At 43.2% G+C, this 16,651-nt stretch overlaps 2 protein-coding genes across 3 annotated transcripts in view; both read right to left on the reverse strand.

Moving 5' to 3' along the window:
* Window positions 1-1,921: 1,921 nt before the first annotated feature.
* Window positions 1,922-8,307, reverse strand: fam20b (FAM20B glycosaminoglycan xylosylkinase). The gene is made up of 8 exons (XM_061780267.1): window positions 8,097-8,307; window positions 6,228-6,456; window positions 5,898-6,145; window positions 4,585-4,671; window positions 4,230-4,511; window positions 3,542-3,733; window positions 2,604-2,663; window positions 1,922-2,525 (listed from the first exon to the last, which is right to left on the reverse strand). The coding sequence occupies exons 2-8, from the start codon at window positions 6,354-6,356 to the stop codon at window positions 2,294-2,296; spliced, it is 1,230 nt and encodes a 409-aa protein (XP_061636251.1). The 5' UTR covers window positions 6,357-6,456; window positions 8,097-8,307; the 3' UTR covers window positions 1,922-2,293.
* A 901-nt stretch (window positions 8,308-9,208) lies between these two features.
* Window positions 9,209-16,651, reverse strand: part of ralgps2 (Ral GEF with PH domain and SH3 binding motif 2) — an 87,346-nt gene continuing 79,903 nt past the window's right edge. For both annotated transcript variants that reach the window (XM_061778279.1, XM_061778278.1), the window contains 4 exons: window positions 16,306-16,398; window positions 15,304-15,409; window positions 14,996-15,087; window positions 9,209-12,468 (listed from right to left, as the gene is read on the reverse strand). In XM_061778279.1, coding sequence (XP_061634263.1) covers window positions 12,439-12,468; window positions 14,996-15,087; window positions 15,304-15,409; window positions 16,306-16,398 — 321 coding nt within the window. In that variant the 3' untranslated portion in view covers window positions 9,209-12,438. The remainder of the gene's footprint in view (window positions 12,469-14,995; window positions 15,088-15,303; window positions 15,410-16,305; window positions 16,399-16,651) is intronic.

The raw sequence follows: 16,651 nt of genomic DNA on the forward strand, positions 1-16,651 counted from the left end.
TAGTAATTAAACAGAATAATTCATCGATCTCCAACGAACTCAGGGCGCCGCCATTTTAGACAATATCACACTCTGCTGGCAACCAAAATTAACATCACAATTAACCCCTCAAATGTTGCGTACGTCACTTGACCAAACCTGGAAAACAGCTTCGGAGAACCTGAACCTGCTAAAATGCTGTTCAAACTATCATGTCAGCAATCTGCAGCATACAAAGGGAGTCTGCTTTGCAGATTTCCCGCATATACGTCCGGGTTTGGTCACGTGATGTACGCAACCATCACGGGGAAATTGACCAAACCCAGAATCATACACAGGGCAGTCTGCAAACCTGCTCTCCAGGTTTGGTGACGTAACATACTGTTAAATATATTCTAGAAGTTATCATTTATTTGCTTAGCTTGCATTAGTATTATGGACGATTTTAGATGTCTCGCCTTCAAAAAGATGACTCAGCATCATCCGATGGAAGGGCGCCTGGACCAAGGACGTGATCGGAGAAGTGACAGGTGTTGGTCCAATGTTTTGTGTTGTGTCGTATTGTTTAGAACATTATGTCTGGGAAAACCCCTCCTATTTTCAAATCAATGCAGGAGCGACGGGAGAGATTGGTTTTTAGAGCGTGTTGAGAGGCTGTGATCTGAACAATCTCCCATACGCCCTCCTCATGAGAAAAAGAAACCAGTGTCTTCATTCCTTTTGTGTCTATTTTTTATAATGTTGGGTAAGATAAATCCAACACATCCATAACCATCGCAGACGCACGAACCGCAATAATGCGGCGGAACGCTATTGGGAGCAGGGATGGTGCAGTGTGCAGGTCCTGTTTTGTTACCGTATTGTGTCTGGACATGCAGTGGAATGACACCAGGGTTGTGGTTGCGGTGAGGACATGAGAGCGTGTGTGGTTTGAGTAAAACACCTGCTGAGTACAAACGAAACAGGTGTTCTATATGAACAGCTGAGTGTGGGAAAGAAGGGACCTGCCGCTGGCTTTTAAAACCAAGAACACCCCCCCCCAAAGAAGCTTTCACTGCATAAATGTCAACATAGAACATAAATGTGTCAACACCACCGCAACACTTTGGACCTCTAGAAACAAACAAGTGATTCTAATGATTTTCTAATGCATTTGGGAAGGAGATTATTAGTCACTTGACTTTTTTTTTTTTTTTTTTTTCTTTAACCACATTCGGTTTCAGCCGTATTCCAAAACAGAATAAATTCATCTTTCCCCTCCACATTCAACACAACACCTGTTGAGTGTGTCCCTATTTGAGGAAGATTGAATTGGGAGGCAGCGTCTATTAAAAGTGGAGGACATTGGTTCAAAAATGTTTAGATTTTTCTCCAGATATAATAATGCTTGATTAAAGTAGTGTGGTATGTTTGGTTTTATGGCTGCGAAGAGGCTTGGAACAATATGAAAGGAGTGCAGAAATATGTGGCAAGTGTCCTAAATGTGACAACAATCTGCCATGTTATTCACATTCTATTAGAGGCCATTATATAGGGAAGTGTTCCCCCCCCCCCAAAATGATACTTGATTAAAATCTATTTTATATGCAGTTTTGAGATGGGGAAAAAAATGGTCAGGGAGGCTGCCAAGAGGCCTATTGTAACATGAAAGGAACTGCAGAAACTTGTTGCAAGTGCTGACAGTGCCCTACGTGTGACAACAATCTCCATTTATATAAGTGGAGATTATTAGTGGAGGAAATATGATTCCACAAATGATGATACTATAAGAGAAGTGCAGGAAATTGTGGCCAGTTCAACAACGTACTCTCGTGTGTGGGCCCTAACGTTGCAAAAACGTCTCCCAAGAGCAAGTTTGGAAAATGCTCAGTTGAAAACCCTGGTTCCAGATCCCAGACTTACATCCAACTGAAAAAAAGGTATCACCAAACAAAAAGACAAGTGAAATTCATATGTTTAATATTGAAGATGAAGCCCCCCGTACATGACTCCTTCCCCTTCCCTTGTTCAAGTCTGTGATGTCAGTAGCTTAATGGCACAGTATGGCGACTTTCCTGTCACTCTCACGCACTCACGCACACACACACTTTATGCAATATTATTATAGTCAACACATTTAGTGTATCTATGGTACTTCATCTGAATATGTACACTTGGCTTTTTTTTTTTTTTTTGTCATCCCGTTGACAGTAATCACAATGGTGGCTGGTCAGTGCGCTTCCTCCTTCCTCGGAATTCTCCCCGATAAGTCCATGAGGAGGGAAAATGACCAACAAGAGGTAAATTCCACCCTGTAAAAAGTCTCCCGTTTTTATCACGGGTGTGGCAGGTTCATGCGGTCCTCCACCAGGGTATCGTCAGGGCCCCGGGCCTCTGTGCACTGCTTGACAGCGGCCACTATGCCGGCCAGGCGCCGGTCCAGGGCGGCCAAGTGCGGCTCGGCCAGGACGGGCCGGATGGGGTCGAACGCTAGCGCCTGGCGCATGGCCGCGCTCAGTGCGCCGCTCCGGAGCAGGTTGAGCCGGTTCCAGGTGGAAACGCGGATCCTGTCCAAAGACATGGCGGTAGACTTTTTGGGTCGGAAGATATGAAGAGCAATAGTTGAACTAGAAAGATGTACTCACATGCAGCACTGGTAGAGCGGCGCCAGGATGCTGCGCTCGTCAAGGGCGGCGTTCCCAAAGCTGAAAGGACAAAAAGGAGCAATATGACAATTTTGTGGATGTGTGCTTAAAAAAGCATGAAATGATTAATTTCTCTTTGGATTGAGGCCATAAATGTACGCAGTACATAAGCACTTTTTCACAGCAATCTATACATGATGTCCTTTAATGATAAATCACATCTCTTCGACTGTAATATTTTCATTGCCATGAAGTGATCATTTCAAAATTAAAAACAGATGTCTTTCTCAGATGTCAAAAGATCTTTGACACAGTTGCATTTTAAATATATGAGGTTCAAAGAGAGTTCAACTGAAATCAACAAACAAAACCTTTTCGTTTTAGTAAGTTTACCGTCAATAAATATATGTCCACAGTCACGCGAACACTGAAACGTACCCAAAACCTGCTCCTGTTATACACGGTAGATTTCGGAATATGCGTTAGATACTGCTCTCCATCTCCACTTGTTGCTGACAGTGAGAAGCAGACGATTTTGCTGTAAAAGCAATATCATGCTCGGGAGCTTTTGCAGCACCAACGTAATTCAGTAATCTGCCATTGTTGTTGGAAATGATGGCCGTGGCTGGGCCAACACGTCACTGTCCCAGGAGAGATGCTTATTGGATTGAACGGAGCTTTATCTAGTGGACAAACATCAGTCTGAGTGACACTGAACAGGATTTAGTGTTTCATGAGAAAGTAAGAAAAGACGATCATGATTATTTTGAAATGGGCTAATTGCGGCCGATGAACTCGGCCAACCGATTAATCGGTCGGGCCCTAATGATAAAGCAAAGAGAAAAATGGTGACAGCCATGGATGTTTCGCACTAATATTCCAGAGCAAAAGGTAATATTCCTATGTTGCTGTCCGAAGAGCCAAGAGTGAGTGCAAACCTCTTGGCGTTGTCCAGCAGTATAAGCATGCTGGCGCCGCCGTCGTCCTGGAAACTCTCGTAGTGATGGCGGTCGGCGTTCCCGATCAAATAATCGAAGATGGCCGTGTCGATGACGTCCAGCAGGCGCGGTCCAGCGTCGTATGGCGCCATCTTTTTCACCGCGGAGCAGTAGCTCTCGTCGTACTCCCACCTACAACAACAAATACATTACAAATATTAGGACAATGGCACGTAACAGTGTTCAAAAAGGCATCTAAACTGTCTTCCTCTTCTTAGAGAATAAACATTTCATAATATGAAAATAACTTTCTTTGATGGTAAATTCATACGTATGTTGAATTTTTTGTGTATTTTATTCTTTGTATTTTGATTTTTATTTTAATAGTTTTAATTTTGATTTTTTCCCCCTAAATTAATACAGTAATACTTTTTGATTTTAAGAAGTTACATTTCCAGGCATTTTTTTTTGCAATTATAATAATATAGAAATAGTTTGGATTAAAAAAAAAATAATACAAAAAATAAAAATTGCAAGTCAGTTTATTTGTGGTATAACAACAGGTGTGCAGACTCCCTGTCACTGATTGGCCCTGAATGAGATTCCCAGGTTTCGACTGCCTTAAATGTAGCGAGGAGTCCTTTATTTGTATTTTTTTTGCCTTCCGTCAAAGCGGTCAAACCCCCACCTGGCGAGCTTGCCCTCGCGGTACGTGCGTCCCCAGGGGTGTCGGTGCTTCTGCAACGGCCACACGTCGGGCAGCCACAGCGTCAAAGATCCCTCCATGATGTCGCCCTGGCCGCACGCAGGCTCGCTCTCCCGACAGTAGTAACATTTCCCGTAGAAGCATGTGTTGTTACCCTGAGCCAGGAAGGTGCTGAGCAGCTGCTCGCTGGCCACTGGCTTGATCTCCGTGCGCAAGTTCACGTGCCTCCCCGCCACCAGGGGCGCTCTCCTGAAGCCCAAGATTCTGCGGTGGAGTGACGGGACGTGAAGCCACGTGACCTCGCTAGTTGCCATGACAGTGAACTCGAGTGACGCACCTGTCCAGGTGAAAGGCGGCCACCTCGGCGTTGTGTCGGTCGTAACCGGCATACGGCTCCCCTTCGACCACATAGTCGCGACTGTATCTGCCAGAAATGAACAACAAAACAGCTTTGTGACGTACTAGCCCATGCGCACACACCCACATGACACTTCTTTAGGTACACCTTTGCATCGAGACAAGCAAACATGACAGTTGTGCATAAACTAAAACAACATGCATGTAAACTTGTTTATTTCCTCTTGGAAATTGTAATAAAAAAATGCACAATAACCTATCTTTTCATATGGAGTACAAAAATAAACAATGACACCTCTGTAGTGAAAAAGTGTATACTTGAAACAATATTTCTTTACTTCTTTAATTTCTTAACATACTGTATATTACCCACTATCAAAAAAGGCTTGCTTCTAATGCCCGAGCTGCCACTGTTGTTGCTAGCTGCCTAGGAAACAATGGCGGAAGTGTCGTGACGCAAGCGGCCTGCCTCGTTCATGGCAGCTGCTGAATATTGCCATCGAAAAGACTAACAGTTCCTCTGCACACAAAATTAAAAAAAAATCTCAAAGGCTATGCGGGGAGAATGATCATTCTGGCATTTTCTTTTTTTTTTTTTGGTACTGATATCAACATACTATGTATTGACCACGTGCAAAAACAAGCGGTCTGTAAAGACTTTCGATGCCATGGAACGAGAAACGCCATCGGGCAGCTGGTCGAATGGGGCCGAGGCATCCGTGATCGCTGCCTCGTTCGCGGAAGCTGCTGCGACACGCTTTGCGGAAGCGCAAGGATACAAGCGCAAGTGACGTAGGAGCTGCCTCGTTTGCGACAGCTACCGCGGAAGTGCCGCAACCTTGCGCCGCTGCCACAAAATGCGCTAGTTCTTTCTCTAAAAATGTCAGTGATAAGCCAAAGAGAAAAATTGTCCATAGAACAAAAAGTGTCAGTCCTAATACCAAAGAAGATACGGTTGACGATCAGAAGGTTAAACAAACGTGTCAGTGATAAGACAAAGAGAAAAATGGCAATCAGAACCACAGAGCCAAAAATGTGCCTGTCATAACATACCAAAGAAAAATGGTGCGAACAACCATGGCGCATGGCGCTGCCCAATCGCCATCGCTTGCAGCCTGGTCCATCCTGGAAAGGGGACCACCATCCCCATCCATTTTTTTTCCTTGCCCGATTGGGGGGGGGTTTAGATTAGGCGATGTCAATCATTAGCAACTGTGGGCCTGTGAAGCCCTTTGAGACTCTTTTATGATTAATTAAGGGCTATACAAATAAACTCGACTCGACTTGACTGACCTTTTGGGTTTGAAGACCACCTTCTGCCCCCCGTCCAGCACCAGCAGGGCCTTGAGCTGGGTGCCCTTGTAGCCCACGTCGGCACGCTCGATGCGGGCTTGGCCAAGGGCGGTGAGCACGGCGGCCAGCTCGGGCGCCTCCTCGGGGTACACCTCTCGGGGGCCCACCCACTGGCTGGCTATCTCCCACGGAGACTGCAGGGTGTGGGCCAGGCGGGCGCCCCGTGACAGCGAAAGGCCGGCCTCCATCTGGCGGACACGCACGCACGCACGTATGACGTTTGTGAACGAGCCACAAAGGGACGTGTCGCCGAGCGAGCGAGCGACTGACCTTGCGGAAGGCCCGGAGGTCTCGCCTGCTGGCCGCCGAGCCCTCGCCACCGTCCAGCAGGAAGATCTTGGCCAGGCCCAGCAGGAGGAGCACAGCGCACAGCAGAACCACACGCTGCTTCAGCTTCATCTCCGCTCCTCCTCCTCGTTCACTCCACCCGCGACCTCACCCTTGCCACATGCCCCCCCCGCCGCGCCCACCGGCCCTGCGTCGGCAAAATGGCGGCCGCCTACAGGAAGCGAGGGAAAAGTTCATGAGGGGCACGCTATTGATTTGATTGGGTGCCCCGGGACATCTGCTGACCCGCCGCTCTAACAGACCGAATTAAAACAATCATCACAACTCCTTCACCACTGACTGATGTGATAGCCTCATCTTTACCGTGGCATCTGTAAAGCTGATGTTTGTCAAACATTTCAAGAAAAGAACGGGGGATTTGAAAAAATATTTCACGTATAAAAGACTCAAGTCAATACCTGAATAATCGAAAGTACAGTAATAAAGTATTTGTACTTTATTATTTCCATCCATGGTTTGTTAGGCTGATTATTGTCCACATATTTACTGTACTAGAAACTTCTTTCCACTACTAGTGCCACTTTTCTTTCCCCAAGTACAGCAGTAAACCTTACTATTTAAGTACTGTGCTGCACTAGTAGCCTCCTGGACCCTGCTAGTAGTACCAAAATGCTCACTCATAGTTTTGCTTGCCAAATGGAAACATGTACAGTAGTTGTGCTACTAGTCAGGACAAAGACCGTACTAGTACATTGAATAAGCTCAAGGCCTTTGAGGATTTATTCGATATACAGCTTAAGGTCCGTGTAATATTCCGGTCTTTGTCCTCACTAGTAAAACAATTCAGTGCACTAGTAGATCAACTGTCTTACTGGTAACGTTTTTTTCCACAACTAGTGTCACTTTTATCCTACTATTATGCAACTTCACCATAATAGTAAACTCTTGTGCTGAACCAGTGACAGTGTCACGCACAAGTAGCCTCCTGGACCCAACTAGTAACAGCCCACTGGTAATGTCTAGGTGTCTTACTACTATGCCAAAGTTGTCTCACTACTGCGGAAAAAGAGCGTACTAGTACATGGACTTGGCTAAAGGCGTTTGAGCAATTATTCAAGAAACAAGTGATCAGCAGCATCATAAAATCTCTCTCTCCGCTATCTGTTATAATGGAAAATGTAAATAAATAGTTCCCGGAAGTTTACCCAGTTTTAAATTGAGCTCTTATCTGCAGTCCGGAGTAAATAAAAGTCAGTCAAAATGTCAAATATCGCCACTGATAATCGGTAAATTGCTAATTTATTGCATACCCTGCTTAAAGTCCATGTACTAGTACACTCCTTGTCCTGACTAGCAGGACAATTTTGCACAGTTATATCTCATTTGTAACATGTTGTCCATCTAGCATCCCAAAGTTGTCCTAGTAGTGTGCAGACATGTCATGCTGCGGTGGAAAAACCATTACTAATTAGACAGTCGTTCTACTAGTACGGACAAAAGAGCGTACTAGTCGCTAGCCTTCCATCCATTTGGGCATATTAAACTGGGTGAATGAGAAAGCCACGCAGGCAAAGGCTCACCTTTTCCTCCCTCCTCGTTCACACACACACGCACAATCGCCCTTTCATTACGTCGACGCTGTTTCTATGCATGGGAATGGCCACATTTCCAATATAAATCGAGTGTTCAAATATATTGCTTGTGTATGTTAAGCAGCGGCCCCGTTTCAAGCTCGCCGTCTTATTGTTGAAGTTAACGTGTGTATCCCGGATGGATGCACCTGGCTGTAGAAGCTGAAGCTAAAGCTAAGCTAGTTAGCGAGCCAACGTCATCGCTTCGTGTTCTTCTCACCTCGCGGCCATACGCGGTCCACTTTTTTTTTTTTTCGGGGAGCGAATCGAGCTATTCCCTCAGCCGGAGATGATTTGTTGCTCAGTCAGTCAATCCTTCTCGGCGGCCCCTTTTTTGGTGGTGCCGGACTGCTTCTCCGGCTCCAGTCAGTTCGGTCGGTGCCGTCCACTTCCAAAACATTTGATGCAGCTCCCTTTCCTACCTCCAGGCGGCGCTGTCGGATCAAGAGTATCGGACAGTCCGCACGGTGCGTTCAAGAAGTGTCTGATTTTACAGCTACATAAAACGAGTCCAATTGACAGCCGTGCTGATTGCACTACATCATACTAAAACGTTTCTGTTTTATTTGTAAATATTTTTATTATAATATATATTTGAAAAACTAAAGATATTAATTTGGCAAAAAGTTTATTTTGGCTGTAATTTGATACTGTTTGTAAAAAAAAAAAATAAAAATAAAATAACTTAAAAATATAAATAAAATCGAAAATTAAAACGAACTTTTAAAAGTTTGTTGAATTTTGCAGTGGTGTAAAACTACTGCATCATAGAGCAGTTTTTATATTTTGTAAATATCACAAAAATTCTGAAAAATATTTAAAAGAGCTGCTCATGTTTAAAAAATGTTCTAAAAAGTACTAAACTTGTGCAAAAAAAAATTTTTTTTTTTTAAAGTATCAATTTCAACATTTTTGTTATTGCTTCCAGTGGTGTACAACTCTGTACACAGAATTAACATGACTTTTCATACTAGATGTGCAAAAAACCCCATTAAATTAAAAAAATCTCATAAAAAAAACAGTTTCGGAAGGTTTATTGTGGTTGTAGTTTGCAGTGGTGTAAACCTCAACCGCCTCAAGCTTCTATTTAAAAAATAAATAAATAAATAAAAAATAAAACATTTCATGACATTCTAAAATACTATAAACATTCATTTAATGTTTATTACTATGGTTGTAGTTTGCACTGGTGTAAATGCACTGCGTCATTCTGATTGTCCCAGTCTAATATTTGATCTAAAGATATTCTTAAAAAATAGACTATTGTATTCTAAAATTATTCAATAATAAAAAAATTATCAATGTTGAAACAATGACCTACAGGCGGATGTGTGGAGTAAAAAATAGGGCAGAGTGTTTATTGATTCTCAGTGTTCACACCGGGGAGCACATCACTCAGCAGTGAGGTCACAGCGCTCCCACACGCACTCACACACAAACACACGCACACACGGGGGATGTACACAACAGCGTCGCCACCTTTTTGTCACGTTGTGGACGGCAAACAAATGCTCAGAAGGCAGGATTCATTCACAGCATGGAAACACATTGACCGCATCATGTATTCAAACACATCGACTCATGGCATGTTTTTTTTTTTTTGGGGGGGGGGGAGCACTTTAAACAGAATAAGCGTGAAGGGAATTTTCAAGAGGGGCGTCGAGTTACTTGACAATGACTCAAAAGTGCAGGGAGAGGCTGGGGAGGGAGGCTTGACATTTGAACCCCCCCACCCACATGAACAGTCATTGTGTTACTTGTGATTGGAAAGTGGACAAAATGAAAGATGTGACCCTAAACTGTACATTAATGGTTTAAAAAAAAAAAAAAAAAAAAAAAAAAAAAAAATACAACCTTACAATAAGCGCTCTTTGTAATTTGAAAATTAGTAAATAGAACTGAAACAGTTCCCCCCTTCACACCCGGGGGAAAAAAATATCCCCCCCACCCGCCATTTATAAAACTCAGTTAGTCCCTATGCAGCACCACAATGCATTTGAAATGTTATTAAAGTCTATTTACCATTTACAGGTGCTCAAAATCCATCATTAGGGGTCGTGGGTGAGCTGGAATTTATCCAAGGTGAATCAGCGACAAAAACAGAGTGCAGCCTGGACTGGTCGCTAGCTAATCGCAAGGCAGACAAGCAAGCTTTCACTCTCACATCCATGGGTAATTTCAAGTCTTTTTCAAGTCTCGCATTTCTGCAGTCCATCCCAGTTGACATTTGTTGAGAGAAGTGGGGTACGCCCTGGACTGGTCGCCAATCAATGGCAGGGAACATTTGGACAAGCTTTCACACCAACGGATAATTTAAGACAATTAGGATAGCGTGTATGGAGCCTATCCCAGCTAACATTTGGCGAGAAAAGCGGACAACCCAGAACTGGTTGCCAGCCTATCACAGGGCACACACTGACAAACAAGCATTTATACTTACATTCACACCTATGGACAATTTACAGTTTTCAAGAAACCTAACATGTATATAATAATTTGGGAGGAGGCCAGAGTACGAGGAGAAAACCCATGCAAGCAGAGATTCCAATCCAGACCCTTCTGACAGAGGCAGATTATATTAACCACTACAGTGCTGCGCTCTCCTCAAAGGTAAAAGGTCCCTTTTTTTTTTTTCCTCAAATGCATTGTGGGCATGAGAAATCCCTATGTCACTAATTACTGAAGTGGTGTCAAAGTGGCCCTAAATTTCATTTACAGGCTCGTTTTGTTTTTTCGTTGTTGTCCCATATGAGCAAAGACGCTCTCCCAGGGGCTGGGCTGGGCCCGGCCGGGCCGCCCTCCCCCCGCTTGCTTGGCCTTCAAGTCACGACGCAGATGATTGTGTCAAAGCTCAAGTTAGGACCTTCAAAAAATATATATATTTACATATATATATATTTATATGTGTACGTACAGGTGTGCAGAATACTACCGAGCCTGGCTTTGGTTTCCTTATTCATTCATCCACAGGATTGTCCGACTTGTGTGACCAAGTCTGTGTATTTCATTTGGGCCGGATAAGGCGATGTAAACGCGCACACGTAAACAGCCGTTTCAAGAACACTCAACACCCAAACGTGCCCTGACACCCCCTTCCTTGGCCCTCAAGGTGCAGATGCGAACACTTAAACTGGGAGGTGGGTGAAAATAAAACACAAAGCACATATGAAAGAAAGTAGATCTGTGTCATCTGAGTTGAATTTATGAGTTTGAAAAGGCATTTCTGACAAGAGAATTATATATTTTTTTTACCATCAAAATATTTAGATTTTAAAACTTTTTTTTTTTTAACATGCTGGTTTGAGATGTTGAATTTAAATGTAGATTTTTTTTGGTTACATATTTTGATGGTAAAAAAAAAAAAAAAACCTTAGAAACTCACTGAATTTTTGAATAATTAGACGTTTTCTAACAATCTTTTGATATGGTGATCTTTTTTTTAAACATAATTCAATGTCTAAATTCAAAATTATTTTCCAAGCGTAGATTTATTATTTTTTTAAAACATTTTTGAAGCTATTTTATGCTTTACACAGATTTTATTTTTAAGATGTTATGTAATTTTTTGATTTGTTGAACTTGCTACATAAAAAAAGGGGAATATTTAATGGTTAGAAACAAAGAAATTCAAAGTCAGATGGTACAGATATATTTCCATAAGAACAACAACAAATGTAACAGTTTCAATGTAACAGACACGCAATGTGCAATCAATCTACTGCGTGGTAATACTGTGTCAACTGCGCCAAATCGCCCCCCCCCCCCCCACCCCCCCCAAAAAAGGAAAAACAACACTACATACTTTTTTCAGTTTAAAAAAAGATGACTTTCTGCACAGCTCCAGGTAGCTTTAAAGTCCACATCACAGACTATCTGCTTCACAGTCTGCTTGTTGGTCTCTTGCCAAACCAAAGCTGTTAAAAAGGAGGAAGCATCCAAGCGGAGTGTTGCAGCTTAGATTCTGGGAATATCGTACCTGGGTGGGATGACAGATGAGCCTCCCTGCAAACATTTTATATACAAAACACTTTTGACAAAAACAAACAAAGAAGGCGGAGGAGGGGTATATAATAATTATTAAAAAAAAAAATAATTCAGGAAGTGACCAATTAGCGGAGCCCTTAGATTTGACCCGCGTTTTCCCCAAAAACTGTAGGCCGGGGCCCCGAAATGTTTTGAATGGCCCCAGAATGAGTCCTCTGAATGTCGCCTCGTTCGCTGAGCACAGCGGGAATGAGGACGTCCATAAAAAGAGAACAATACAACAAAAGAAAAAAAAAATCTAAAAAGAAGAAGATGAGCTCCGTCTGATTGGTGGCCACTAGTCCAATCACCCAATCAGACACGAGAGCAGTGGTGCGCTTCCTCGTTCAGTAGTAGAAGACCGTAAGTTCACATACACACGGACACACACAAATAGGGTTCTCTATTAAGGCAGTGGTGGCAGGTGAGGTTGCAGTGAGGCCAGTGGGGGGCGGTAATGGGTTTGTTGGTCAGTGAAAGTTCCAAGTGGTGCGTCAAAACGCTCCACCGCCAACCCCCCCTCCTCCTCCTCCGGCCGCTCACTCAAATGACATCAGATTGGCTGGCACCTGCATGAGGAGAAATTTAGGTAAAACCGAGGTGGTATGGTACACTATCGTGTGTGTGTGTGTGTGTGTGTCAAAAGTAAGAGTAGCTCACATACTGTCGCTCTATGTCCTCGCGTCTGCAAAACCACTCTTTGCAAATCTACAAAACACTATATTGTCAAAAGTATTGAATCACCCATCCAAATAATCAGACTCACTTAATAATCACTTCCAGGGCCACAGGTGTATAAAATCAAGCACCTAGGCATGCAGACTGTTATTACAAACATTTGTGAAAGAATCCGTGGCTCTCATAAGCTCAATGAATTCCAGCGTGGAACTTTTGACAGGATGTCACCTCTCCAACAGGTACAGTCGTGAAATTTCCCCGCTTCTAAATATTCCACAATCGACTCTCAGCTGTATGATAAGAATGTGGAAGCATTTGGGATCGACAGCAAGTCACCCACGAAGTGGCAGGCCATGTAAACTGGCGGAGCGGGGTCAGCGGATGCTGCGACGCACAGTGCGAAGACGTCGCCAACTTTGAAGTCAATCGCTACAGACCTCCAAACTTCATGTGGCCTTTTTAGCTCAAGAACAGCGCACAGAGCGCTTCATGGAATGGGTTTCCATGGCCGTGCAGCTGCATCCAAGCCATGCTTCTCCAAATGCAATGCAAAGCGTCGGATGCAGGGGTGTAAAGCACACCACTGGACTCTAGAGCAGTGGAGATGCGTTCTCTGGAATTACTAATCATCTTTCTCCATCTGGCAATCCAATAGATGAGTCTGGGCTTGGCAGTTGCCAGGAGAACGGTACTGTCTGACTGAATTGTCCCAAGTGTAAAGTTTGGTGGAGGGGGGTTATGGTGTCGGGTTGGTTTTCAGGAGCTGGGCTTGGAACTCTGAATGCATCAGGATACCAAGAGATTTTTGACAATTCCATGCTCCCAACTTGGTGGAACCAGTTTGGATCTGGGCCTTTCCTTTTGGAACATGACTGTGTACCAGTGCACAAAGCAAGGTCCATAAAGTGGATGAAGTTGATTGGCCTGCACAGAGTCCTGACCTCAACCCAATAAAACACCTTTGCGATGAATTAGAGCGGAGACAGCGTCAGGCCTTCTCGTCCAACATCAGTGTGATACCTCACAAATGCACTTCTGCAAGAATGGTCAAAAATTCCCATAAATGCACTCTCAAACCTTGTGGACAGCCTTCCCAGAAGAGTTGATGCTGTTATAGGGCCAAAGGGTGGACCGACGCCATATGGATTAGGAATGGAATGTCACTTAAATTCATAAGCGAGTCAAGGCAGGTGAGCGAATACTTTTGGCAATATAGTGCATTTCTTGAGTGGCTAACACCGCATCATTAAATGTGGTATTATATCATATACTGTTGCACACCAACATCAACACAGAACCTCTCCAAAATCATGTTCGATCGCTAAGTCGATTCGCAAAAAAAATTATGAAATTATTAGTCATTGATTATTTGGGTAGGACACATCAGCAGCACCAGTAGTCATGCCGAGCACTCGGACAAGCGACACAGCTTTCATAGTAACTTCCCAAACTCTTTTTCAAACGTCTAAGAGCCACATGAGTGATGCAATACGAAAAATTATGTGCTTACTACACAGTGTAACAGGAGGAAATTAATCCCCACGCAAACTTCACCTTCATGGCTGATGATTACAGATTACATCTGCACCGAAGCATTACAGGTAGCATTTAAAAAAAAATAAATAAATAAATGAATAAATACTTTTTTTAAAACCTGGCCTACTCACATGCATCTAACCTGAATATTTCCACTCGTCAATGTCTATGGAGGATTTACCAGTCATTACGACATTCAAGCTTGAGGAGATATAATGCCACAAAGCTCCCGCAGAGTTAGGAACAGGTGGCGTTACGGTACTTGTCAGACACAAAGCATCCAATACTGTACAATAAAAAAAGATTTGTAACACTTAATCTTGGTTACTAACAATATTGTACCTGAATGAGTTCAATGAATGAAAGTTCATTAACTAGTTCGGGTACATATACAAACTGTTGTAATTCCTCCACCGTTTACCTGATTTCAATGTAAATACGCTGAAATGAAAGCTAAAAGTCTGCAGTTAAAACACATTTTGTTCATTTCATTTCAAATGTACTGCAGTGGTGGTTCGAGCCAAAAAGATGAGAATTGCGGTGATATCCCAATATTTATGGATCTCACTATAAGTTTCTGCCGGACAGTGAAAACGTGCAAGTCATAAGTGTCAAGATTTAACCTTCAAGTTTCAAGCAAGTCCCAAGTTATTGTGACAAAAATCATGCACGTCAAGTCCAGTCGTTACTTGGGTCGAGCAAGTTACGAAACCTTCAGTCGCAACATATATTAGAAAATTAGCCACTTTGCTCTCAGTAGCTGTACTGTATATAGTTTATCGCCCCACGACAGTCTCCATATTGTCTCATAATTTGTCTTAATTTAAACAAAGAACCGACATGCAGCTAAACTGTGAAGTTAATGTAGCATGTAAATAGCACCTGTTGCCTGTTGCTCTGACATGCCGCACTCAGATGTTTGAACCACAGCAAGGCATTCATCCTGTTGCCCGCTTGGTACTTGTAGGTATTACCTAGGCAACAGAGAAACAAAGTCATGAAATCAAAAAGTGAGAATGTATTAATTATTTTATGTTTTATATGAAATATTTGACATATTCTACATACACATTTTCACTTTTTTTCCCCCCTCATCTACGAATGACCTAGCCCGTCGGTCCGTTATGAAAATCAAAAACCTCGAGTTCAAAAGTTTGTCAACCCCTGCCCAACGTGTGTGTCCGTCTCACCGTGCTCCGAGTCGGTCAGCATGAAGACATCCGGATGCTCGGGATCGTCCGCCATCATGGCCATCAGACCCACCACGCACACGCTCTTACTGGACTTTGACTTGAACTGGCAGGACGACACCAGGAAACAATGTTAACGTATGTGTGTGCGTGTCCTACACAAGGTACTCATTAGCCCGTGAGTGACAAGCAGGATGGCAATGATGTCATTGCTCTCATTAGTCAATGAGCGCTACCATCTGTCCGTACACGCACACAGCCCGGCTCCTGCGCAGTTTCACTTCACATTGCCGTCAATGTGATACAAGATAAACAAGGGGTTTTGTGCAGCAATTTCCCCCGTCGTACAACATTCAACCTCGATTTTTCCTTGTTTTGTCTCAACACACACTTACGCAGGGTATACGCATACCGACCATCTGGCCAAATTTGACCATTTTCCTTCCCTTTACGATCAAACCGCAAATGCCAGATTATCGGCTGTTTTCTTTTCTTGCTGTGTGGACTGTGTTAACAATGATTTTTTTCCCAAATTTATTATGATTCGGGTACTGGTTCGGTCTGTAAAATAGGCAAAGATATTGAGAACTGTTTCCGTAAAATTCGGCCCGGTTATCAATGTGTGCATACCTAATCTTAAATCTGATGTGAAATCAGGCGGTCTTCAAACAAAACAAATCAATCATCATCACGCCGACCATTGTTTCGCCCTCTCTGCTGCACACCAAGAGGAATGTTCCTCCTTGACATCATTGTGTACCGTGAGAGTAAATAATGGCTATCAGATGTCTTACAAAATGGCTGATGTTTGTAGGGGTCATTTGGTACATACACCGCGTTATGTGTGTGTCAGATGAAGGGAGTGAGAGACATGCTTGCATTGCACGTTAAAGATTTAATTGGAATCACCTGCGCCAGAAAACAAGCATTGGAAAACTTGCAGTCTCTCATCAGCACGCAGGACATAAACATGCTTTAAAATTATGTGCGTGTGTGTCTTACATGTTTTCTCTCTGTAGCCTTCAGGGATTTGACAGGATAGTAGTAAAGATGGGTACTGCAAAGAGCCACCCAATATTTGGTCCAGGACGCCACCTGCAGGCACACAAAAATAATTTTGCCAAATGTCCCAGAAGTTCTATATTTTGCATTACAGTGGAACGCCCCATTTATCGTGGAGGATACATTACAGAGCCATATGCGATCAGTGAAAATCTTTATTTTTTTTTTCCAAATATAGTTTTGCGCTTCCAGCACATTTAAACTTAAGACACACTTAAACCTCTTGAAAAAAACCAAAGTATTCCTTAGCGTCTGTTCTCCCTCGCTTGCTGTCAATAAGCCAATC

The sequence above is a fragment of the Phyllopteryx taeniolatus genome, chromosome 7 (genome assembly GCF_024500385.1).
Source record: "Phyllopteryx taeniolatus isolate TA_2022b chromosome 7, UOR_Ptae_1.2, whole genome shotgun sequence".
Taxonomy (NCBI): domain Eukaryota; kingdom Metazoa; phylum Chordata; class Actinopteri; order Syngnathiformes; family Syngnathidae; genus Phyllopteryx; species Phyllopteryx taeniolatus.